The sequence below is a fragment of the Xiphias gladius genome, chromosome 19 (genome assembly GCF_016859285.1).
Source record: "Xiphias gladius isolate SHS-SW01 ecotype Sanya breed wild chromosome 19, ASM1685928v1, whole genome shotgun sequence".
In the NCBI taxonomy this organism is placed as follows: domain Eukaryota; kingdom Metazoa; phylum Chordata; class Actinopteri; order Istiophoriformes; family Xiphiidae; genus Xiphias; species Xiphias gladius.
In genome coordinates, this window is record NC_053418.1 from 15115964 (window position 1) to 15143384 (window position 27421).

At 40.7% G+C, this 27421-nt stretch overlaps 1 protein-coding gene across 1 annotated transcript in view; it reads left to right on the forward strand.

The window, feature by feature from the left end:
* ank1a (ankyrin 1, erythrocytic a) overlaps positions 1–27421 on the forward strand; it is an 87336-nt gene that overhangs the window by 27207 nt on the left and 32708 nt on the right. Inside the window, exons 2-3 of the mRNA XM_040155232.1 lie at positions 5533–5625; positions 25287–25388. Of these exons, the coding sequence (XP_040011166.1) occupies positions 5533–5625; positions 25287–25388 (195 nt within the window). The remainder of the gene's footprint in view (positions 1–5532; positions 5626–25286; positions 25389–27421) is intronic.

Below are 27421 nucleotides of genomic sequence, written 5' to 3' on the forward strand. Positions count from 1 at the left end.
GAAAAACAAAAACTTGATTTTGTTTGTTACCTTGGCCAAGGAGGTCATGATTTCCCCTGTGTCTGTTTATTTGTCAGCAGGATTCCTAAAAAATAATGCACCAAACTTGGTGGAGGGATGGGGCATGGGCCAGGGAAGAGCCAATCAGATTTGACAGCACATCTGGATCATTTACTATGAATTTTAATTTTTTCCTGATGTATGATCTTTGAAACTGGCCTTGGTGGAGGTCTGTGCTCTGCTGAGTCCCCTTCTAGTTTTTAACTGTAGTTTTCTTGGAATAATTTATTTGGACGGTATATTTTGAAAATAAATCTATGATACAGTTTGATCATATCATGTGATATGATTCCTCTGACAGATGACAAACGGTAACATTTCAACATAGTCACACCATAAATACTTTTTTTTTTTTTTAAATATTTGTTAATGAAATACTCTCAATTTAAGGTTTCAAAAAAGCGATGGTTTGGTAGGGATATCAGCACTAACATCAGTAATGGTAATATCCAGCGTTAGTTTTAATACATATAGATTCTCCAGATTCTATATTTGCTTAACCTTACTTAATTTATTTTTTAATGCACTTTTCCAACATCCTGTTTAGCTAATACACGCTACAATACATAGGTCTACACACAAATTTCTCTTTTTTAATCACCCTTGTAGTTTATCACATTAGGCAAACATCCCCTGTGCTTTCCCCATGTGTTGAGTTAAGTCGTGTTGGAATAACAACTGGAGACCAGATGAATCAGGTGTCTTATGGGATTCTGAGAGGAGCTCTCTACAGTCCAGCACCTCAGTGAAGATGCTATTTTGTTTTAACTCCACTTAATTTTTTTTTTCTCAGGAGTTGAATAATTTAGTAGAGGTCCATTTAGTTTAGATACTGTGTCAGCTTTTCACAAAGTAGCAGCCAGGCGCTGGCCTAGTTTGACTCATGACATTAGGGGTTGATTACTTGATGTTTATCCTGTGCTTGATGATAATGGACAGGAAAGTGGACAATCAAGAGACAAGTTGATGCACTGCAGGACTAAAACAAACTTGGATGGTGATTAGGTATTTTGAGAAGGGTGCTTGGTTCTTAATGCTACAGTTTTTTGTATATTGCAGCTCCTCTGTACCTTATTGTTCTCACATTTCTCACAGAGGGAGTTAGAATTATTGAGGCAGTGCAGGTCCATTGAGCAGGAGAGAGCTGTTCTGTCCCTGTGGAGCACTTATTCTAATGAAAGCTTTGTGCACACCGCTTCTGAGTTAAGTGAAACTCAGTAGTTCAACCAGTTACATAATATAATGTAGTATTCCACATATAATAATAATAAACCCTGCTGTAATCTTTAAAAATATCTTTATACTGATTTTGTTAATGGCATTTTTATAAAATTGTGGCCTTGAGTTGATTTTACTTACTTTCAGGCTTTTAATTAATATAAAAAAGTGTGTCAATAGTCCAGAAAAACGTACAGGCCAAATTTTTTTTTTTTTTTGAATAAATGATTAATTGGTAAAATCAAATCTTCCTTTAAGTATTAATTCAGGCCATTTAGTTTTGTAAGTTTCTTCCTAGCTCATGTCCATACACTGCAAATCTTTTACAGGTTTTTTTTTTTTTCACTTTAAAATGATCTAGAGGTTTGAGATCATTTATCAAAGCAAAGAATTTAAAGATTAAACCTTAAAAACTGCAACACTGCTACAAATTGGTTTATTTCATGATTTATTTATTTATTTTGATAATTCAAAATTTCTGTTCACAAATCATGAATTTCTTGATTTGCTTATTTTTTGTTTCACCCCTGGTAGGTACAGGAAGGATCCCTGCCATATATCTTATGCTGATTTTTGAATCTTTTGCCACACATTTTAGCATGACATATTGTATTGTTAGCCTGTGGTCTTACAAATTTGGGGTTCAAATAGGTCACTGAAGCCATCATCAGACGGATAAATGTGCAAAATTTTGATAAATTGTTGCTTTCAAGCCCCATGCGTTTGATGTGTTGTGGGCCGCTTTGGTATTGTATTGTTTTATCTGTACGTATTTGTTGTTTGTGAACTTAACTCTAAAGCGTACTGTAATCATCTCTGGTGAGCCTGCAGTAAATTTACCACAGCAAGTTAGTATGTGTGAATGTGAATTCATGTAGGGCAGCTGTAGTCTACAGCCACAGTCAGCCTGATCTATTTTTCTACTATTTAGCAATTAGGTTACATTGTCAATGCAATTGTTAAAGCACCCACAGTAAAAACAGAACTTGCAAATTTTGAAGTTTACTAATTTGATAGTGCTTAATTTCACATATTTGCTCCTTTACATTTTCTTTGGTTTCATCCAGTAGAAGCGCATTATCTATTCTGTTCCAATACTTTTGTGATTGGAACTTTTCAGACTCCGGTCCACCTGAAGTCATCGGTGTCAACATACAACAAATGACGCTTGAGACAAATGAAACGCCAAGCAAGCCTAGGAAAGCCCAGTTATATGATGTTTCTCCAGGGCTCCTTTCTCAGTGGATTACTATCTAATCCATCTTCCACTTCTCGCTCTCACACTCCCCTTTCTTTAATATGAGACTTTCTTTGACTTGCAGTCCTCTCTCTTTTAACTCCTGTCCTCACTTCTACTGTATTCTCAGCGCTGCCTCTGTAGCTGACACTGTGAAGGAGCTGCAAATGTGGAGAGGTGACAGCCTCCAAAAAGTGGCCCAACTCCAAAGGCCTTAGGGAAGGTTTATAAGCCCATAAAGCAAGCGGAGACAAAATGATGTGTCCTTTTTCTTTTCTACTATACATGACTCATTGGTTTGAGTTTGATGTAAAGTATACCCAGATGCCAAGAGGCTGCTAGTTAGCTGTCCAGAGACTACGGGTGTTATCCCTTTATCCCTCTAATCTACAGCGTAACGGTTTGAGTTCCTTCAGTATGTCTGTTCGCTGTGGCTCCCAGAGGCTCCGCAGCAAATGGCCTGTTACTCTTATCAGCATCTCTCTTCCCCTCTGCCTCGCTCTGTTTCCCCCTTCTCCCCCTCCTCCTCCTCCTCCTCCACCCCTTCACCCCTCGCTCCCTGTCATCACTACCCGTCTGCTACTTAATCCAATTATTCTTTTAAGCTGACACGCTCTGTAACTCACCATATACTCCACAGATGACGCCGCTGTGCATCATGTACACGCATCCACACACGTACGAACACGTACACACGCTACCCCCTTCACACACACACACACACACACACACACAGCCACATGCACAGACAGTGTTACTGGGCACTGTTTCTACAAATATTTCTCACGGATGAAGGTCGGGAAAGTGACATTTCATGGATAGAAAGTTTAAAAACGGATCAAATGTAGCACATGCACTTCACTGCTTTCTGGTCGTACATTATATCTGCCCCTTTCTGCTTGTTTAGTCTATTTTCGGGTCTCCTAACAGAGGCTTTGGCCTCTGCTGTCACCCTCTGATTCACTGTACCCTTGAGGTAACTCCGTCTGTTTCTGTGTATTGTCCTCCACTTCCACTGCTATGTGTTTACCAGCTAATGCATCTGTCTTCGCAGACACACCACCTGATGCAGAAGGTCCTGCTCCCTCTTTGTGTGTGTGTTTGTGTGTGTGTGTGTGTGTGTGTGTGTGTGTGTGTGTGTGTGTGTGTGTGTGTGTGTGTGTGTGTGTGTGTGTGTGTGTGTGTGTGTATGTGTGTGTTTCTTGTATCTCTGTCTTCATGCGGATCAAATGTCCTCACAAATGTAGAAAGATTTCATTTTATCTGCTCCTCACTGCTTTAACAGGATTTTTTCAGGTTGGGACTTTGGTTTACAGTTAAAGTTAAAATTTGCATTAGGTTTACATTAGGATAAGTTTAAAGGAGCCATGTGTTCGGACTATACGTCTCACAAACTAACTCATAACCCAACCCTGAGGTTGGGAATGTAGTAGGTCATAGAAGTAAGTAATAGATAAACGTGTGTGTGTGTGTGTGTGTGTGTGTAGATGGTTGTATCCCTGTACATGTAATATCGTCATGTTCTCTCGTCATGTGCTGTGTTGACGGAGCCTATTTCCAGTTTTCTCCTTCAGTCAACAGTTTGTGTGCTAAATGGTCCTTCAGTTTAAAAATAAATGTTATTTTGCAATGTCAGCGTATGACTGCCCGCATCACTGCACCTTAAAAACATAACACAAGTACTGTAAAATGCTAGCGTAACGTAAATAGTAAATGTGCAGTAGCAGCCATGACAGGGTAATAAATCCTTGGATTTTGCGATTTCACCCCAGTGCAAATCTGTACATGTGTTTCTGCCGCAAAGGGGCAGCGAGCGTCACGAAAGGAGCTGTGTTTGGTTGTTTTTGGTGCTGACACGACAACAGTCAAGAGTAACAGATGGGGTTTGTTGTGTGTGTATGCGTGTATGTGGGTTTTAGGGTGACCGGGACTAGAGTTGGCTACAGTATGTGTTTGATCTGAATCCCAACTGGAGTCCGAGCAAACCTGATCTGTGACTGTCCCACCGTCTGTCTGTCTGTCTGGAGGGAGGGAGGAGTTTGGGAGATTGATTCTGAAAAGATTCCTTTTGTATCATTGTCTGTCTGTTTCGCTGAGAGAAGCAGACAGTCATGTCTTTCTGGGAAAATAACAAGTGTTATCTGGTTACTGTCTGGAATTCGCATACTTTTCGCATACTTTCTGTTTTTTTAATGAATTATTGTTTCAACCATTCCTGCTGTTTTTCGTGCCTTTTGTATATTTATTACTGTCTGTCTGCATACTGTGTATATTATGAAGAAATTTGTTGTTTCTTTGCTATAAATCAATGCTGAAATATAGAAGTTGTTTCTCAATGTCTCTCAGTCAGAGGCCAGGCTTGGCCTTACTGTGTGCTTTTTTTTTTCTTTCTGTGTAATTGTGTTAAAGATATTTTTATTTTGTGTATTTTGTACCGCACATATGTGGTTGCAAATTTCTATATGTGAATTCAGGGTAAGTACAATACATTTTGTGTCCAGATGCCACAAGTGTGATATAAAGTACTCTTCCCATTGTGTAGGTCGCAGCTCACCACAAAGACACAGCTGATCCGTCTGTGAACCACAAACCATCAGCACCAGATCCTCCTCCATCACCATCAGTATGGCCTTGCCCAGCGGTCACCACTGTATGTGTGATGCCCTCGTGTCATCCCACACTCATACCATTCATCCTAACCTGACCTGTTTCCTGCAAAGAGAGTTTTTTGGGGGGAGGGAGGGGTTGGACAAGCAGGGTGGGATGGAATAGGGGGGGGCGGGGTGGGGGGGTGGTTCCTCTTCCTGCTCTCTTGATCCTCTCCCTCCCTTTTCCACCTTGTTTTCTGTCTCAATATAATGTTCACCTGTTCCTCTTTGAATCTTTCTCATTTCCTTGCCATTGTTTCCTGTCCGCTCTGTTGCTCTCCTCTCCCCCACCTCTGTTTTTCCCCTTTCTATTCACTTCTCACTGTTGCTATTAACTGGGCTCTGTCTTTATTTCGTATGTCCTTTTAGGCCCACGCCGTGCATCGCTGGCTAATCGATCAGGACAGTAGTGTGAGCTCTGAGATGCCGGATGGCCAAGGAGTATGGCACTATGATGATGAAGTAAATATCTGCAACACGTATATCTGGCTTTTCCTATTTCTATATATCTTTATATCTCTATGTATATATATTCTGTATTTATGACAATCTTGTATTTGTCACTTACAGTTTGTGTCACTGTTGTTGCTATGCTGTTGTTTTTATCTTTATCTCTCTTGTTTTCGTTGTGTGTTGCTTATGGTATTGTAGTTCTGGTTCCTTTAACTTTCTAGTGTTTGCTGTTGTGCTGTGAGCTGATTCAGTCAGGTGTTGTGGGAACAGGCTGGAGCTTTTTCTTTGTTCCTGTCCTTGCTTGATGTATGGTACTAACTTGCTGAGTTTATTTTTTTTCATTTGGTTGTTTTTTGTTTTGCGTTTTTTCTTTTAGTTCCACATATTTATATATGTATATATATATATAACACGAGTGTGTATCTGTATCTATATTTACATCTATATCAGTGTCTGTGATTTCTCTGAAATTAATGTTCACAAGCAGCATATTACATGGCAAGAGTCCACGGGCAAAATATAGCTTTGATATAATTTTCATAGACTCAATACAAGTTTCAAGTACGTCTGCGTTTCCTACCACACAAAGTATTTCACACAACACAGCTTTATAGTAGTGATAATAGCGAAAAGTCCAAGTATTTTTCCTGTGGGTTCTTCTGATTTATAAAATATGCTTGTGTCATTTGTACCACTGTGTTTGTGTTTAAGGATTAAATTAAGGTGTGCTTGTGTGTGTGCGTGTTTGTGTGTGTGAGGAGAGAGAGAGAGAGAGAGAGAGAGAGAGAAAGTGTGAGAAATGTGTGTGTTTTTTTTGGTGGGGGGATGGGGGGTCGACCTCTTTATTCTTACCAGTGTGTTGTGTGCATGCTTTCTTTCCGTCCTTGCATTGCTTCAATCTGTGTATTAGCATAAAATATGATTTGAATGTCTGTGTATCAGTCTATGTTCGTGTACTTACCATTGTGGTTTTCCTGTTGCGTGCTGTAGATGTTGTGGTTCTGCCTTGCCTTTGCCAGTGTCTTTGATGTGTCAGCGTTGTGTATTGTGGCTGTTGTGCATTTCCCGTGTCACTGTTTGTCATGTGATGTGCCTGTGTTTTGTCTAGTTTTATCTGTTTAAACAGTCTGGGATACGTTTGCCAAAGGTTTTATTGCACTTATCTAACAGATGATCTTCAATCCATTTTCACTCGTTGGAGAAGAGATCATCTAAGGTGCAATACAGCTGCTGGTTACTTGTTCCAGACGACTCTTGCCCCTGATGATTTCCCCTCAAATCCTAGCTCCTCCCTTGCGGTCATGTCAAATTCCCAAACCTACTCTCCCAATCTCCATATTGCTCCCAAACACTCTGGAGCATTATTGGGTTAGACTTACCTAACAAAAGTAAACCATTTGAAAGTGCAGACAAAAAAAAACAAATGACTGAAAAAGATAGGGTGATCACATATAACACTGAATGAAGGTAACAAATAGAAGGCAAGTGGATAAGTATGTAACCCATCATTGATAACAGTTTTCTTTGGCCATTGGCCCAACACACAACAATATGGAGTATTGTTTTTCCCTCGGTGATGCTCATGAACACGTGTGCATTGGGCAACTGTGTTTTTACTTTTTTGTTTTGAATTCTCTTTTCCCTTTTGTGTGAATGTATGAAAGATGATATTTTTATTTGTTAATTTATCTGTAGGGACTGTAATCATCATCCTGCTAAAACTGTTTTACCAATATCATAAAAGTCAGCAAGTGAGTAGACAGAGTAGAATGTAGCGTAGGGTGGTCCTGTGCCACTTTGGAAAGGAAATATGGCGACTGCTGGGTGGGACCAGAGACATACATACTCTGTGCCCAGAGTACAGAGACAAAGAGTGGTGCAGTGATAGATCGTCCTGAAGAGCCCATTCCTCCATGCTGGCCCTTAGCCAACACAGCAGTGGAAAACGACAGCAGCATAAAGCAAGTCCTTCAACAGGGTGTCTGCTTCCCTAACTAGTGTTTACTAGAGGGTGATACAGTATCCCTTCCTGCCTGCAGCTCTCAACATCTTCCTTTACTGGCCCAGTCCCATATCATAAAAGGAAACGATTGTTTATAACAACTTTATAATTATATAATTATTATCTTTGTGTCAATCTGAGAACATTGTACTCGACCAAAGTAATTAATGAAATCCGGGAATGTAGCAAAATCGCAAAATATAGGTATAACAAGCCAACAAACATGAATGGTCAGATGATCATACAGGTTGTAAACAAGCCGAAAACAATGTGTTAATTTGGAAGTAAAACTGTAAGTAACAATGCCTGTAGTGCCACTAATAATCCCTCACTGCACTTGAGAACTGTGTGTACACAGCTCATAACTAAAGCAATTACAGTAGGTCAAGGTTGAACCAGGAAGTTGGGAATCAAACTACTTGGATGTATTAACAGAGCTGAATACGATGCCACTGGTCTCCCTTAACCTTCGGTTTGTCCCAGTGGCCAACTTCAGTATTGCAACAAAAATATCTCCTGTGGCCCAAAAAGCGTTTTCCCGAAAAACCTACAATTATAAAAATGACATCTGTAAAACTGGTGACATGAGAAAACCAACTGTGGTCAAGGTCAGTTACTACTTTTTGCATTCTGAATTTTTAATCCATGAAGGTTTTATCCATGGTAAACTGTGATATATGTGTTTACAATGGACAGTCTGGGTAATGATTTCACCGTTCGCCTTTCATTTTCAGATAAATTTGACTAACTTGGAAGTTTGTTTACATCCTGATTGTCTGATCACTCATGTTTGTTACATGGTTGAACCTGGTTTAAGCAAGGCTGCTGAATTCATAGAGCTTAGCAAATAATGTGGTGTGAAAATAAAAACCCTGAGTTGCAACACACCATAAGTTCAATTCTGCTTATTTTTTGTCCTCAACTTTGTTAACAGGGTAAGTCCAAAAGCATTTAGTATCATGCAGATTGGTCAGTCAGCATCTAGGTGATTGAAATTCTCAACACCCCTCAAACTGGTCGCACAAACCATGACTCTTTCCCGGAGGGCTGCTTAAATTTACACAAAAACCTAACGCTTCATCAAACGCCCCATCCTACCCCGGCCCCTCCTGTAACTCAGAATTGTGAGATGTCAGAGGTCTGTGTAAAGGCGCCGTCCCCATTGCAACCATTAATAGTTAGTGGGCCCGGAGAATATCCCTTATCATCCCACAACTCTAATTACCCCTCAGTGAGACCTTGGAGACAGATGCTCAGGGAGCCAAGCCCCATTCGTCACAGTGCGGCTTCATGGCAGACTCAATATGAAAAAAAGCAAACTGTCACACTCTGCACTGTCACATAAATTCTCCCCCGTCTCAGTTTCTCTGTTCCAGCTGCTCCCCAGCCCACTGTAGATGCGGACTACATTACGAAGCCCATTCATGTCCAGCCACCAGCAGTTGGCTGTAATTTGTTTCGGCGAGGGGGGCAGAGTTTAATTTACATGTGAAAGGCCACGGCGTATTCAGATATTGTAACTCTCATTTTTGTCCCAGGGTTATTGATACCAGCTTCACAGAATTCAGATTAAAGGTAGAAGGGGCTTTACTGCCATTGTACAAAACTGTAAAAGTTGTGTAATAATGTCTCAGTTGGCCAGATACCAAGTTTAGGAAGAAGATAGGAGAGCAGGGTTCTCCTCGTCTTACTGACCCATTAGAAGCTAGTGTTTTCTGGCTTTTTGCAACAGTGAGATGCCTCAAGGGAACAATATGGCCTACAAAGAATACGTTCAATGGAGGCATCCAAAGTAACTATAACCTAAATGGCTTTATAAATGCTGACCATACGGTATTGGTTCACAATACTGCTTGAAAATTATTTTTAAAAAGTACATTCATAATTAAAGGTAGAAAATTCAAACTCAAGAAGAATTCACATGGTATTGCAGGTTGGAAAAACTGTGAGTGAATATAGTAATGCAAAGTTCAGTGAAATGTATGTATTTTACTCCATCTCCAAGCACATTTCACTTACAAGAACTTGATATCTTAGTTAGTACGAGGATAATTGTACAAACCTGAGCTTCACACAAGTGGCCCATTCGAGGGCAAATATAAGAGTGAATTGTGCCGCTTTTGTCATATGAACAAACATATGATATATACAAGTTCAAATTGAACAGCAACATCCAATAAACTTGTTTCAGGATTATTGTTATGAGTAGAGAATAGAAATTAAAATGTGTTAGTTTTGCCACAAAGCAATATGAAGCTGCATTGAACTCTCCAGTTAGTGTTTACCTGCTAACACAGGAGGATTGAAGCCATGTCCAGACTTTCTCACTTTTCCACTATCAGATTTTTATCTCTTTACTCTTTTTTTCCTCTGTGACCTTTCCTAATCTCCACCTTATGCATCATTTTTATTTCACATTTCTATTGTGTTTTATTTATTTTCGTTTAACTCAGCATTATTTGCCTTCACTTCATTCGTGACTTCTGTTCCTTTAACCACATTTTAAACTTCTGTCAGTTTAAATGACAGTTTTTACTTTGGTTGACCTTTAAACAGCACCACTTGCTTCTCCTTTTCAACTGAAATCCTAAGGCACTTTAGTAATCACCCTGTAGTTTTATGTGTGTTTACTTGACAAAAAAGAGAGAGAAAGTGAGCGACAATCAATGTGCATGCATGGATGCATGTGCATGTGTTATAGGTGAATGCGCAGAGTGCATGATAAAGGTGGAAGTATACTCGAAAAGAAGAGCTGGTCGGAAAGTCTGAAAGCTGTAGAAAACTCCTTTGCAATGGACAGTCATTCATGGCCACCTTCTGCTCATATTGGCCGGGTGTGTAAACAGTAGGTGTAAGAATGTGCACAGATCCAAGTCCTTTACAATTTTGCCCACATTCATGCTTCCACTTTGTCTACATTAGCACTGATGAAGACCTGGTTAGATCGAAATCAAGAACAAGATCTGAACATTGGTCAGGACAGCTCAGTGCTTCCACAGGCAGACTCTCTGTCTGCTTGACATTTTCAAGTTAAACCTTCACGACTCGTGTTCAGCACAGACCAGAAAAGGAAAATAAAATATCTATGCTCCCCGTACCTGCAATATTGTGTCATTTTTATGTTTTAATTTGATTATTGGCAACATCCGTCATTTTAAAGTTTTACTTTTACATATTATTGGCCCTGCAGAATAACCTACCCACAATAGTGTGAACTGTTTTTATTTTGTCATTTTAAAGGTCATGTGCAGTTTCTCTTGTGTTTTTAATAAAAACCCCCAGAGGATTTAAGTGCCTTTTAGTATGGCATAATTGTATTTTATTTTCAAGGAGCCTGCGACCATTACGCCGCAAACAAAATGTGTATGTTGGTAAACGTTGATGGTTTATGGTGTATCTATCAGTAGCTATTAAGGTAGAGTATTTGTAAGTCCAATACTGGATTTTAGTAAAGTCCACCGCTACTAGGAGTAAGGAGTGTCGATAAAGTTAAACGTGAGGAAAACAGCTCACTGTCAAACAAAACATAGTGAGATCTGATGATAGATATTCCTGGTTTGGGTGTTAGGATGATGCAGAGTGTATATTATGACACAAGCCAAGGTCATTGTAAACAATCTGGGATTGTAATTTCAATGCTGACTGTAAACCCTATGTTTAACAGAAATGTTTGTTTTAAGCCCACCTCGACCTGAACCCTTAGCATGCAGGTGAAAATGAGCCTGGCCCAAATGTGTCAGTACCTTGGGCTCCATCAGGCTTGGGCTGAGTTGCACCTCTGCTACCGATCTCCTCTTTCAATGTCTACTCTAACTCCAGTTTATAAATTACCCACCTCACTATGAAGAACACCTGCTACCAGTTTCCTTAAAAAGACACACAAGCTTGGCCTCCCCACATGGTCGAACGACGAGTTGCACGACCCTGTTCAGTTTGAGTATACCGCTGCCTGGACTGTATGTCTGCATATGGGAGGTTGCTGTGAGATGCATATATGTGTGCTGACCATGAGTGACTGTGTGTTATGCACCTGCATGTACTGCACTGTAGGTGACTGCGTGGGTGCGTGTTAATGCGTACATGAGTATGTGTGTGTATTTGTGAGTGTGTGTTTGAATCTGTATGTATGTAAGGCAGCATTATAGTAGTTGAATGGAGGTAGTTGAGTAATTGGCATCAGCTTTATCGCCTTTCTTTTGACTTCCCTTTCCCTGATTGATGAGACCATCTCCCGTAATTGCTTATATTTAATATTTATTAACATGTCAGTCTCAGATACAGCAGGCAGCTTCTGATCCCTGAGGCAGCAATTACTAACTGTTCGAGTTGAAAGCAGCGTGGTAGACACATCAAATATGCATTTATTTGTTAATTAAGAGGTATGAGAGCGAAATCAGAGACTGACTCAGCAAAGCTATTGAGATGACGATGCCATGATACTGTCAACAAGACTGTGGAAGGAGATACTCTACACGCCCCCACTGAGGTCCACACTCAGCGAAGCCCTTCTAGTGCATTTATTTATCGTCCCAGTTGCCCCTTTGCCAAAGATGTCAAGACGCCTTCTCTCCACTGGGCCGTGTACCTATTGCTCTTTCCATCCATCTCGTCTTTCATCTTTTCAATCCCAGCCTGTTTCCTCGCTACTTCTGCTTTCTGTGGTGAGAAATGAGGCTGGTGCTGCACTGAGGCTAGCCAAAATAAATGTTTGGAATGCCACTGTCCCCATACAAATGGTGTAAGGACTTACTGTAAACTGACATATAGACAGACTTAAAACCTGGTGCACTGAGGACAATATAAGGCAGAAAGGAAAAGGACCCATAGGGTACCGTATAGGGTCACCTACAATTTTATAGTTACATTAATGCACTCATTTTACTGTTTAGTGATTTTTTTTTTCCCTTCCCACAGATTACAGCTATCGTCTACTTGGATATTACATTTATATATCTCTAGTAGAGCCAAACAAACACATCAGCCAGGCCAATAATATAGACGGATATTTATCACTGATCTATTCATATCAGTGTACGTGTCCGCTGATAAAAAACAAGAAATTGAGAACTATCATAATTCATTTCATTTTCAAAAGATACAGTCTTGCCCACACAACACATTGCTTTACTTAATGTTTATTGTAGTTATCGTTTTTTTTAAATACAGTTTTATAGCTTGCATTTCCTTATTTTGGAATCTTATTTTTTCCTTTGTTGTTGTTTATAGTTGTTAATTTGATTCCCAGTGTTTGCTTTACTATTTGGTGTTAGTGTTATGTTTTTCACAAGCTTATTTTTAAACTGTAAATGATCCCACTCAGTGTATTGGTCACAACTGTTTAATAATCAAATTTAAGGGAACCTTGTTAAAAAGTGTTAATTAAAAAAATCCACTAATATATAGTTATGACTGTTTTTTTTTTTTAAGTCTCTCAAATATCAATAGTGTTATTGACCTCAAAAGTCCAGTATTGGTCGGGCTCTAACCCAGAGAGCAGCTGTAATTGAGATTATTATAGTAGCACATGATTGTTTTACCTTTTCAAAACCAACCATTAACGTGGTTTCGTGTTTGTCCTCTAGAGAAAATGGCGGGGGTTTCCTTCTAGACTCATTATTTTGCACCAATGTCAGTGATCATTCTAGAAATCCAGGTTTACTACTGATGCAGTATTTGCTTGTTATTCAAATATAACACAAACGTGCCTGTTGAGTAAGGGGTGCTAACCTCACTGTTTCTTGGCATCGGCAGTATTGCAATAGGTGTTAATGCAGTCCTAAAAGCATTAAACATCGCAGAGAGATGATATGTCATAATAAAACAGGAGTGTGACTTTCTTTTTGCTGTACTTCTTCCTCAAAGGTAACAGTACAGTTCATATTCTCGGGGGACTTGTGGTAGAATTGCATTATGTCCCACTTTAACAGAGTCATGTCAACAGTGGCAGATGAACTCTTAGTGGAGTTTGAGTCTCATAGTTTCAGGACAGTGCATTAGGTCTGAATAGAGTCTGAAAACTAGGGCCACTTCAGTCCTGCATGTAATAACCAGACTGATTGAATTATCGCACGGCTGCTCAGATCCTGTCTGACGCTGACTCAAGCCCAGTTGTGACTGATGGTTAGGGCCTTTGTTTTAAATGATGGAGTCTGTGTTTTCAGTTAGTGTTCAGATATTGCAAACATACAACAGAGGGAGACATGAAGAGCTGTGAAGAAAGATTCTCTTCAGAGTGATGCTCTTTCTCTCTCCTCTTCGCACATCTTCACTCTGTATTTCCCCATCTCTGCCTCTTCCACTTATGAAGATTAATGGGAGCCTGGCCCTGCGCAGACAAATTGCTTCCGTCATTCTTCTCTATTGCCTTCATCCTTTGTGCTCTCCTCCCTCGTCTGAGTATTTCTAACTCCCTGTTTTTGTCTTCCACAGGTCAGTCTGCCTTTGTCGCGTTGAGGCGCGTGTGCATTGGTTGAGGCTTCTTTATGTACCGTATGTATGATAATAAGCATATATGTGACTGAGCCAGCACGTGTGCTCTGACATGTGATATGTAAACTGTCTGCAGAGTGAAGGCAGTTTTAGGACCTGCTGTTAAACAGCACCTCTGACAGTTCAGAGGCCAGACAAGCTTAATGCAGTTTGCTTGCAAAGAGGAGCTGAAGCACAGGATAAGGGGTTGAATGTGTGTGTGTGGGTGTGTGTGTGTATGTCTGTGTGTGTGTGTGTGTGTGTGTGTGTGTGTGTGTGTGTGTGTGTGTGTGTGTGTGTGTGTGTGTGTGTGTGTGTGGGTGTGTATGTGAGTGAGAGTTTTGTGTCAAGGCTACTGTAATCAGCCCGGCCCAGCCCGTACTCTCTTTGAAACTGCTGCAGGCCAATACTGCAGAGCATCTTACTGCCACTAGAGGGCCATTATGCCAAATTGCAGTTGTACAACGCCCCATGGAAACATAATTAACACATTTCAATTCAAAACAATTGTATCGTACAGAGTATTTATTTTTTAATTGATAATCCTACACCTGTTTCCTGCTTTGGAAACCAAGCACTCCAAAGGAATTGTAAATGTAATATACAAAATACAGTTCTTTTTTATAGTGGACGTTTTTTCCCCATTTTTCTCCAAATGAATCATGTCCAGTTCCCATGTGCATTACAGTCTCTGCTGCTGCTTGGTTACCACCCCCTCTGTTGGCCTGGAGAGTACGTAGACTATTGTATGCCTGCTCTTATTAACATGCCTCCAGCCAGTTGTTTTTACCTGGCAGTGATGACGAAGAGCACAAAGAGATTCATGCTTTCCTCCCATATCTTTCCCTCCTCTGAGCAGCCAAACTAACCAACCTGTGTCAGTTTTGCAGCAAGACGGACATGATCCCCACCTGGCTTCCCACCCAGGAACTTTGTTTGTTGGTTAACTGAAGCGTCAAGCTAAGCTGGAAATACTGCAGCTTGAGCTCAGACCTGCGGCACACTTTGGAGGTGTTGATGAAGAGTTTTCGTCTGCCATCAAGATGTCCCTTTTTGTTTTTGATACTTAAACCTTAAATTTATGTGTTTTTTCTGTGAGGTGTTAAACAGCATTTGAGTGTGTGAGAGGCAGTGAGAATAGGGGCCAGACAAGGGCAAAGAATGTGACAGGTTAAAGAAAGACAGCTGACAGACTACCAGTGCTTATGTTGATTCCTCCCCCACATTTTCAGCCATAGTCTCTGTTCTCTGAGACATCAGGAAATGGGCAATAAACCACCACAAGCAGCACACGTGGACAGCTATAGCCCTTTATGCTGCTAACAAGAGGGGCTCGACACAGGTTGCAGAGGGCATGTCTGTCCCAAACCTAAATCAACCCTGTTACAAAACAGGAGTGTGGCCTATGCTTTGTAATGACCCAAAACCACACTGGGCCACAGACTCTGATAGTCAGTGAGACTCCTGCCTATTCAAGATTATATACCAGGAGGCATCTTTGTGTGCTGGCGCAGAGATACAGCCTAGATACTCATGACGCTGTGAGCTTTAGTCCCACCCACCTGAATCATATGCAAGCCTAATGCCCTTCTTTGTGACCTCTTCCTTGTCTAGCCCAAATATTTTAAAAGAAAAAGGTGAAAGTTTTTAATCAATTACCAGTTATTTTTTTAATTTTAGAACTTAAAGATCCCCTCCAGAGATGTTTTAAGACATATAGAAATATTCTGCTTTGAAAGAAAGTCTTAAAATTACATCTACTCCTTCTCTCTCCATCTCACCTACTCTACTCATAAAATATCTCTTCAAAAGTTTAAGGGAACGATTCTTGTTTTTTCAAGTTTTTTGCTTGCTGTAATCATTCCTCAAGTTCATAGCGATCATTAAAAGATCCCTTCCTGGCATGCTTCCAGTGGAAGTGATGGAAGACAAAATCCACACTCTGAACAGAAGCAAGAAGAAACTGTTTCAATGTGCATATGAGCACCTGAGTATTGTTTAAGCAAAATACAAAAAAATCAAAGCGATCCTTATCTATCCAAGATGTCTCCTACTTCACTGCAACATTGATTCTCGGTGGATGTGCACTAGAGGTTTCAAGTTTCCACATCACACTTGTATAAGTTACATAATGGACATGATTCGCCTCCAAACTAGTTTTGGTCACACAGTCATGCTTGTACATACACATGTTAAACTCAGATTTAAGATGAGCATAGCAAAACCTCCCTCCTTCCGCAGATGAATGTGAAAACAAGCTTCTAGTGTCAAACTCTGGACATTCATCCTTCTGCACCGTGAAGCTCAAACATCGAAGTGAAGTAACATTAAGCAAAACACATATTTGAGTGGAGGGGGACTTTAAGTCATTGCCGCTTGGTAAACACCTCCAGAGAAACAACCTCCATCTCCACTCACTTGATTCTGCCACACCTTAAGAAGGTCCTATCACTTAGGACCTGATAAGCTATCATTCTTCTGCTCAAATGAGTTGAGTTACTCTCTGCAGGCTGAGCCAGAGGAGGATTTGTGTCAGAGGGGAATAATCGCAGTCCCTTTCCATGGAGGACCACAGGATAATTTGTCATGTCTTCATGGACATTAGAGTCCGCAGTCCCCTGCCCCACATTCTTTGGCAGCAGAGCTCTCATCACTGTCCAAACTCAATACTGTGGACAGGAGAGATGTCCCACGTGATGTTTTTGCCCAGGTCACGGTCCAGTGGCACTGAGTAGTGCGTAGCCTTCTTTCTAGATTGCCCCCTCCTTCCCCTCTCTTACAAGCATTTATCTCTCCGCATGGTTTTGGCAGCGATGTGCTTTTCCCAGCATTTAGCCAGGAGAGGGAGAGAGGAGGGGAGAGGTAGAGAAAAGGAGGCCTTTTCAAGCGGGGAATGACGGACGCTTTATTAAAAGAGGCAGGGCCTTTTGAGAGGCTAGCCCCTCCATCCTCCCCCCGCCCCGTGTGTCTGGCCCATTGTCACGGGGCGGTGGCAGCAAACCCCCCCCCCCCAGGCGCTTTGTCACTGTAAGTCACCTCACAGAACCGCTCCGAAAAAACACACCCATTTTCCACAGTAACTCTAGGCTATTCTGGTATTGCCTGGTCCGTGAAAAAAAAATGATTGTCTGGCTGTCACAAAACATACAGGAGACACAGAGACGGGCGTGACGTGTGGGGAAGAAGGGACAGGAGAAAGGAGGGATAAAGTTGGGGTGACAGAGTGTTGGGCCACAACAAAATCTGAGAGGTGGACAGGATAGATGAGGTAGAGAGCAGAACATAGAGTGTGATGGAGGATAGAAGAAGAGAAAGATGGAGATGAAGGAGAAAAAATAAAAAGAGTTTGAGGAAGATTAAGACAGAGTTAGAAATATTAGTCAGAGAAAATAGGGGGAAAAGTAGCAAGAAATGAACCAGGATGTAGGCAGGAAACCCATGGTGAGCGTGTGGGGTTTGGCTGTGTGTGAAATGTGTGTCTTTAGATACAGGCAGCATTCCTCCAGAGATAAACCCTTGGGCACCTGCCCCTCAACCCCCACCCTCCCCAGTCTCTCCACCCACCATGCTTACTCAAGTGTGTGTGTGTCTGGGTGTGTATGTTTGTGTGGTGTGTGTGTGTTTGTGTGTGTGTGTGTGTGCGTGTATGTGTGTTGGTGTTTACGTTGGACGGGGCTCTGCGTGCCCTGTACCGCAACACTTGCAGGGGGCAACAGAAAAGACAGCTGTGTGTTTGAGAGAAACAGAAAACGTAAGAAAGAGAGAGTGGAGGGCCAACAGGCATGCCAGTCAAGACCGTCACTTTTGGAGTGAGTACCACAAACTCTGCTGTTCTCCATCTCCTCTTCACCTTCCTCCATCTAGACTCTCACTTCATCTCTTTTCCTGCCACTCTCTCTGTTTCTTCATATGATCTCTCTCTACCTGTACGCATCTCCATCACTCTTACGTTATTGCTGTCTGTTTTGCCATGTTTTGTTCTGTTATAAAATCCTCGGTTGCATTTTAGCAGATATAATGCACCTGCCAATACTCCCTGTCTTTATCCTTTCACATCAGACAGTGATGGGCCAAGATGTTTCTCACTGACTTTGTTCCCAGTTTTAAATCCATTTCTTTCATATGCAGTTTGTCTCTAACACATGAATATTGATGTATTGGTGTTTACTCTTTGTCAATTTTGTTAAAACTAATTTTTTATTCAGTGCATGCCTCTGTCTCTGTGTTTGCTCTCTGTTTACTAAGTAGTATTCTTGTTCCCTGTCCCTTCACATCCACTGTTTTGGAGACTTTTCCCTGGCTCAGCTTTCACTGTCCGTTCGTGTTTTTGGTCCTGAATATTTCCTCGTCTTTCAGACCAACACTGACAAAGAAAAATGAGAGACAGACAAAAAGAGAGAGAGATGCAGGTCTTGAAAATTTAAATATCGGTCCTGCCTAATAAGAAAGTGATGTGTCACTTTTCTTACTACAGAACAATTTCGCATGATTTTAATCCAAACTCTAAAGATGTGATGGGGCATTAAAAACAAATAGCAAGTCATTGCTTACTTACCCAAACATAAACTCTCTTGATCAAACTCATCAGACGGAGCCTCCCATAGGGAGGGAGCTTGATTGCTTGGGAGTATCTTTGAAAGTTGTGATGCATGTGCATCCAAGATTAGTGTAAGTGCGTATGAGTGTGGGTGTTGTGTTTTCCTCCATACTCTTGTTTTTGAGCTTATTTGTTCCTCTGTTTGATGTTCAGATTGTAAGATGTCAACCAGGATTAACTGTGGTAAGTAAACTAGAGGTCAGTAAACTGATTAGTGGGTCAATTAATGAGATTCTTTCGGCGCGGCTTCACTGAAGACTATAGACAATTGAATCTACTGAGCCAGCAGAGGTGATCGTAGAGCAGGGCACACGATCACAAGGCCCTGCCGCGTGGATGCCTGTGAGAACTTAATTTGTTTACCTGGTGTAATAGATGTAGCAGTTTGTGTGAGGTTTTACTGTAGATGATGCTACTTGTAGAAATGTGCCCATTGTATTTATAGTTAATCTGTTTGTGGATGAACTGCAGTCGATTTACAAAGCTGTCAGTGGAGTTTATTCAACTCAGTATCCTGTCTAAAACTTTTACCTTCTTACAGTATTTTTTTTTTTTAGTTCCTTCCAAAGATAAGAGAAATTTGAGAGTAAACTGACCAACTTGACAACAGGAAAAACGTAGCCAGTAGACAATTTAAATAGCCAGAACAGTGTTGTATAACTAAGAAGAACAATGAGCAGTAGTGGAGGAAGTACTCTTTAAATTCGGTACTTAACTGTAAAAATACTTCAAAGATTTTAGAGATAAAGTCCTGCATTTTTAAAATTTTACACAAGTATCATACTTAAAGTACTTAAAGTATCAAAAGTAACAGTAATCATCATATAGTATGACCACTTTCAGAATGTTTACTATTACTGTTGCTTAAACATGCAAACAACATTTTAATGTTGTAGCGGGTGGATGTGGAGCTAAGTTTAACCACTTTTAGTTTTACTGTTGAGTAGTTTAAGTTATAATGAAACATATTTACTAAACTAATAACATTTTTTGTAAGTAAAATCTTAATCTGAATATAGCAGTCAGATAAATGTAGCTTCAAATGTCACTCTAAAATGTAGTGGACTATTAGTTTAAAGTAAACACTCAAACAAAGTACAAGTACCTCAAAATATTACTTACTTACTTTACTTACTTGCTTAAGTGTAATACTTGAATAATAGTACTTACTTCAGTATTGCACCTCATCAGGTGCAATAGTGAAGCATCATTCAATTCACAATGTAGATATCCCACCAGTTATATGAAGTTCAGATGTTTAGTTTTACAGTGCTAGACTTGAATTTTATAGATTTAAGATCAGTACAATATCTGAACCGAAGTTACTTATATTCTTATATATTATAAATTCTCTCTGTCCCTACTGTTGTGTTACTGTGCAGTCAAACACAGGATGTTTACCATATCTTGAACCTATCCTCCATAAGTTTTAAACCCTATCTCTACCCTATGTCTTTCACCCTCTTTGTCATCCCCACAAAAGATCACAATAACCATGACAATCTCATCTACAAGCGCAGAGGCTACAGCAGGGCAAGATATAAAGAGACAATCAATGAGTACGGCAGGGACAAACGGTGGGATACAGAGGGGGGGAGGCTGGGAGTGTGAGAAAGTAAATAGTAAAAATGTGACAAGACGCTTCACCTCATACAGGGAATAGAAGTAGACAGACAAATGGTAGGACAGACAGGAAGATTTACATACATACAGACAGACAGTGTAGAGTGGGGGAATGTAACAGCTTCATCCCAGTGCCCCGCTCGCTTGCTTCCTGTAAATGTGTCCATAGCTGAGTGGTCCCAGGGGTCTCAGTCTGACTGACTCTACACTTACTACATCTCTGTAGCCGGAAACAGGCCGCTGCCTGCTCCAACTCTTCAAGCAGCCTGAGAGATCAATGCAGAGATGGAAGGCCGAGAAAAAAGGACAGAGAAAGAAAATCAATTTCAAGAACAAATGCAAGTCAGCAGAAATGGACTTTGAAACAGCTGTTTAAGCGCTCTGAAAAATTTTTTATATCCACTGTTCAGTGTTCCCAAAAAAAAGCATTGGAAATTACGTATGCACATTATTTTCACTTTTTTTGCTGGGTGTAAAAAGAGCTGTGGTGGCGCTTAAAATATTTATGATTTGCACCTGGTGCTGAGTCTGCAAGTTCATGTTGTTTTTTTGTGTGTGTGTGTGTGTGTGTGTGAGAGAGAGACGGAGAGAGAGACAGAGAGAGAGTGAGGGATTCGCTGAATTTTATGTTAATTGTAATAGAAATACTGGGATTCTCATATGCAGATAATAGTTCCATATCTCAGAAAGATCGACCTGATCTTTGGCAGAGAAATTCTCCCATTGACATTCAGTGGAAGAACTCCAGGATTTGGCTCTCGAATGCTTTGGCCAAATAGTCTTGGCTTTTCTTTCTCCAGCAATGAGACCTGTTCCTGACTTAGACTAAAATAAGGGATAAGGAAAAAAGTGTATGTATTTCTGTGACACAAAATTCGGTAGAAAGAGGTTACTGTGATTGCAGTACAGCATCACAGTATCAGGATGTTATAACAGTGTGCATACAGCCATTGCAAAGAGATAGAAGGGGAACAGTTTACACAAATATTTAATACAGATGGAGAGATAGCATAGTGAAGTTCCAATTGCCATTTTCAAGCAGACTATATACATATAACAGCTTGTTCTCAAATCCTGATCTTTACAATTAGATCACAAACACAGTTTGAAGATTGTCAGTCAGCTTTCTACTCTCCAGTATGGCTGCCTTCCTATTCAGGCCTCACATTATCTTATTTCTCCCCCTTACACACATGAACACACACATTCAATCTGATTCCATTCAGAATCGTCACAAACACGATCAATCTCTTGTGAAAATGATGATTCTCCAGGTCCAGTCGTGCGTTGCAGAGGATCTTCATGGCCAGGATGTTGATCTCAGGCATGCCTCCTTGTGCATACGTACACACACACACACACACACACACACACACACACACACACACACACACACACACACACACACACACACACACATATGTACACATTGAGTTTTTGAACACTGCAGTCCACCGGCAAAGGGGTGATGTCATTCTGTCTGCTGCAGCACCAGCAGAGGAGGCAAGCGAGGGGGGAGAGAGAGAAATGCAAGAAGCAGGGGATAGAGCAGGGAAAGAACGGCAACAGGAAAGAAAAACTGAGATAAAGATGAGAAGAGGAGAGTGCAGGAGAGAGGATTTTCTGTGATGAGATAGGTGAATAACTTTCCTTGGTAATTTTGAGCCTCATTATGAGGAGCCCTTCACTGCCTTAGTCTGAAGACAGTTGCATGCACATTGCAGGACAGCGTGTGTTGATATCGCTCATGTTAACCGTAGAGCTGCTGAGAACGTTATTGTCTTGTTTTGGTTTTTTTTGCTCCAAACAGTATGATAAATGTGTTTGCTCATTTTGTGCTCAGCCCCAGACCCTGAAGCTTGTCCTCTCTCTATGGGAGTAATCAGAGAGGGACTCATTCATCTAACTCATACAAGAGTCCAGCAAAGCGTAGCAGAGGAATTACCTCAGAACATTTTTAGACTGCTCTGTACGTCTGCGTTTCCACTGATATGTGCTGTATACATTTGCACTGTACCTGTTTACGTGTGAGTTAGTGGATGGGTGCGGTTCCCCTGCATCCTTATCTCACCACACCACACACTCACTCCGTGACGCAAGCAGATAAACACAGCAACATGCAGACACACACATGAAAATGCAGCTCTGACTACTAGGAAAGCCTTACCATGGAGAGAAGGAAAAATTTGCTGTAACCAGCAACATCTCGCTCGAGTCTTCTGGGTGATTTTATTGTGAGTCTCTGTCGTCTTGTAAACTTCATCAGGCTGTTTCTGTGGTGCAGTGGTTTGAGTCCAGGGGGGTGGGATGCCTGTAGAGGGGCCTCAGTCTGGATCACCATGGTGTTACCATGCTGCCATTTGCTTTGAGACCATGTATATTTTGTTAAGCTGTGGGTGTCTTTGCATCAGTTGTATTTGCTCTTACTTTGAAAGGATTTTTCCCATCTCACCATGGCAGAGTCTGCAAACTTCTCATCCAACAGTCTGCATTCTGTCAACAGCATTCTGCTACACTGTACATAGCTTGTGCCTTCTAATATTTATATTTAACTTTTACAATACATCCAAGTTTAACAGTATGACAAGTCTAATTTTACAATTATGAAACTTAAAATCCATTAATAGATTAGATTCATAGAATTTTTTATTGAAAACCTCATTTATATGAGTGACATTAGACTGGCCAATTGCATAAAGCCCGTCATATAAGCTGCAGAATGTGCAAATCTTGTGAAAAACTAAATTTTTTCACGTGAGTCCTCCTTTTTAATGCTAAATGGATTTTCCAATTATAGTGGACACACACACACACACACACACACACACACACACACACACACACACACACACACACACACGCAATTACTGTCAAGATATTCGCACTCAAAAACATTTACGTGACAAAACGTGCTGTTTAGAGATTGATGTGGGCCCCCTCATGGTGACTGAAACTCTTGTGACAGGTGTCTGTGTGTGAGCGTGTGTGCTTCGGGTCAGTTTGTTGCTCTGCAGCAGTCCCAAGGGAGGAGGCTTGTAGGTTATCATCTTCTTAAAAGTGAAAGTGAATGAGAAAGTCTATAGGAGTAAGACTGTAGACAGTACCAAGAGAACTTAGCAACTGTAAATAAATAAAACTGTTTACTGAGACGACAGAACTGGAGACAGCATATCAGGGACTCTCCAATATGTGCTGAAACGCTCTTATATGTTTAATACCCGTTTGTTTTTTATTTGTTTTGAGTATTTACTGTATCTTAGTATTAAAATAATTATCTAAATGTCATATGGTAGATTTATAAACCCAGTTTTCTGCTTTACATTTCATCAAATGTTTTGTTTTTGTTTCTTTTTTTTTGTGTGGGAATGTTTTATTACTGTTTTCCCTGAGAGAATTTGTGTGTGTGTGTGTGTGTGTGTGTGTGTGTGTGTGTCAATGCGTATGTGACTCAGAGGCCTTTGTACTGCAGAGTAATATGCCTCTCAATTGTCTGTGAGCAAAAGCTAAAAACAAAACCATTTATTGGAGAGAATGACAATGACTCAGAGGCAAGTGGCTCCGCATGAGTCAGTGTACTTGCACAAAAGCCCTGGATTTATTACTTTACACACAGGATGCTGCATACTATATGAAGCTCGTCTGATACGTGGAAACAGTGCCATTGTATAAATTTCATCTCTGTACTAGATATGAGGAACAAGAATTGCAGACTGTCAGACATTGTTTTGCTACTTCAGTCAGCTGGCAGCAACTTTTCCTTTTATAGTTTTCCGTTTCCCTGCCATTGCCCCTACTTTTTCTTTTGAAAGTGACCTCTCTCTTTGCACAGCGCTGTGCCATTGGTGTCATGCTGAGTGTGTGTTGTGTCATTTGTTGCTATGCCTTTACTCCAGGCATGTGGATCTTTTCTCTTTTTTCCCAGGCTTGCTCCCTCTCTGTCAAAAGAGGACCAACATCTCAGTGACAACAATAGACAAAACAGCTTAAAGCACTGTGTTATGAAGTTGAGAAAAGCAGATTCTTTGGTGTGTGTGTGTGTGATGGCAGCATTTGGGTTTTTCTTTATGAAAAAATCAGAGGTTTGTAAATGAATTTAATCTCTACGTTTGTGCATAAAAACATGCACTGAATGATCAGATGGCTTTTGCTGGTTAGATGGAGAGAGAGGATGATGTAGGGAGGGGATGGGTATGGGGAGAGAGGAGATTATGTAAATGAAATGAAAAGGTGCAGGGTTTGCCGCAGTCGAGTTTCTCCCTGTGGTTCTCCCTCGGTCGCTCCCGCTTCTCCTCCTCTCCTCTCCCTCGCTCTCCCCCTGTGCCGCATGAGTGATCCTGTTTCAGCAGCACCCCTGGCTGCCTGGGAGAGGCATGAAGCCCTCAGACACAAACAAAACACAGACAAAAACACTGGACGTGCCATGTGCCGGCCTGTGGGCCAGGACTCACCAAACCCTCACACTTTCTCTCTCTCTCTCTCTCTCTCCTTTCTCAATTCACATCGTGTCTCTTTCCCTCCCTTTCATTCACACACACCGAAACTCAATCGACTGTCGTTATTATCACACTTGCCTTATCACCTGAGTACAGAGCAGCAGATAGACTTACAGACACATTTTTAGAGGTTTTGTGGAACTAAGAAACCCGTTTCCTCTCAGAGGGGAGTCTGTGTTACTTTATCACTTCACTGGTGCGCCCACCACACCCTCTAACACACCAATTTCAAGGTGCAAATCCAGAATGTCAAACTGCACTCTCCAAAATACCAGGGGAGGAATGAAATGAGAGGAAAACTGAGGGGTAACCGCAATCGTGCTACTGAACGTTTTCAGTCCATAAAATCCTTTTTTTTTTCAAAAAAATAATAACCAAACTCTTTCTCCCTCTCCATTTCCCTCTCTATTCCTCTACTTTGCGTGTCTCTCACATTCTCTTATACCCCTTACCCCCCTCTCGTTCCCTCTCTCTGTTTCACTTGCAGGCAGATGCTGGCAACAGTTTTCTCCGAGCGGCCCGTTCTGGCAACTTGGACAAGGCCCTGGAACATATTAAAAATGGCATTGATATAAATACAGCCAATCAGGTGAGAGAGCTGCACATTCCCTAGATTTAATTAGTTGAAGTTATAGCTTTTGGCAAGCTCATCTGACTATCAGGCAGTGATTTTTATTCATACTGTACTTGCCACTTTTGTCTTTCGATTCACATCGGGCAGTTTTGCTTATCTGCAAAAATGCGTGATAGTGCATGGCAAGAATAGAAACAGAAATATTTGAGTATTCATTTGCCCACATTCCAATCCTGCCAGGATTTAGTCTTCTGTCTGCCTATCTGCTTTTTAACTGATTAAATTAAAATTCAGGACGTGGGTGGACTGCCCACTTCTTATTCAAAAAAAAAGAACAGCAACGTGTGAATGAAAAAAGGCAATACAATTCTGCTAATGGCATTTACGAACAGTGAAATGATTAGTCATTTTTTATAGTTTGGTCCTGATCAGGTGTAAACAGAAAAATGACCTGCAGTACTACATTTATCCTACACTTTACACAGAAAAGGATAAGTTATAAAGCAAATGTATGGTTTCATTTAGGATCTAATTCACAATTGTTCTGCTCAAATATTATTTCTATATAAATGTGTTTCGAGTGTCTAGTGTGCATGATGTGTTTGAGTTGACCACTGTGCTGTCGTTATGCCCATTCATCTACCTGTGCTCTCAGTCATGCACTGGTACTGTATTTGCATGCTCAGGTAGACTGTTAATCAGTGGCTGAAGGCGACAGGTAGAGTTTGCAGGGTCTCCGGGGAAGGTGCTAAATGAGGCAGGGTCTTCTCCTTCGCCCTGTCTCTTCCATCCTGCCTCCTTTACTCTGACGGTTGTTCCCAGAGTGTCCTGGACGAGGCAGCGCTAGTGGGCTAGGACTGCTACCCTCAGGCTACTGAAACTTGGCCAAAAACTGTATGTGTGTGTGAGAGAGATTCCTCTGGCTCATTAATCTAACTTAGTCATGGTTTCCCTTCCATTCACTTACACTGTCCCCAACAGTTTGTAATTATTGCTGGTAATGCTTCTGTCGGGATTTCTATGAGGCCTATTCATGGATCTCATAACAGACCCCACGTAACAATAGATTTATTCATGTAAAGTGACACTGTACAGTGGCCATTACTGGCAAACGCCTTCATGATAATGAAGTGAGACACCCCATGGATTAAAAATATGATTATATGCAGAGGTACAGTCTGATACCAGAATTTCATGGACTGACAAGATGAATCCTCCTGATTTACACAATTTCATTTCATTGTTTTGTTGATATTCATCATATGAAATTGGGTTACTGTCACTGTTTGGTGTTAACTGTGTTTGAGTTAAAGTGATGATCTACAACATATAATTGGTTCTCCTTGAATAAGGTGACACCTTTGCACACACATTGCTTTGCAGTTTTGCACTTAAAGCTCCTGTAAGTGGAAATTTTATGTTGTAATAGCTTCTTTCAAATTAGTCTGGTGGCTTTTTGTTTATAGAAACATAAAACAAGTCTTGTGAAAATTGGTGCCGTCTACTGGATATGTTGCCTTCAGTTAAGCTACACTGTCCTTTTATATATCACTACCAGATTGCAGCAAATGAGGAATTTTCAAATTCTACACATAGTGGCTTTAATTTTGCCCAGACTCAATGCGATAACAAACACATTAAACGCAGGGTACAGTATCTTATATACAGTATCAGGACATTTACAAACACAGATTGAATTTCTGCGGGCTACAACTATTGATTTTCATCATCAGTCTGAAGAATTTGTTGATTATTTTCTTGATTAATCTTTTAAAATAACAGAAAGTTAAAAAATTAACATTAAAATTGCCGTAACAGTTTCCCACAGTCCAAGTCTAAATATTCATGTTTTGTTTTTTTAGATAAATTTTCTGTCAACCAACTAATCAATTCATAGACTGATTTTTACAGCTCCATCCAAATGTTTGTTTGTTGGATACAGAATGACATCATATGTATATTTGAAAACAGTTGTAGACTGTCACTTTAACACTGGCAGCGAGAGCATTGTTTTTTTTGGTTGTGTGACTGTTTGTCCTGATGCTGTG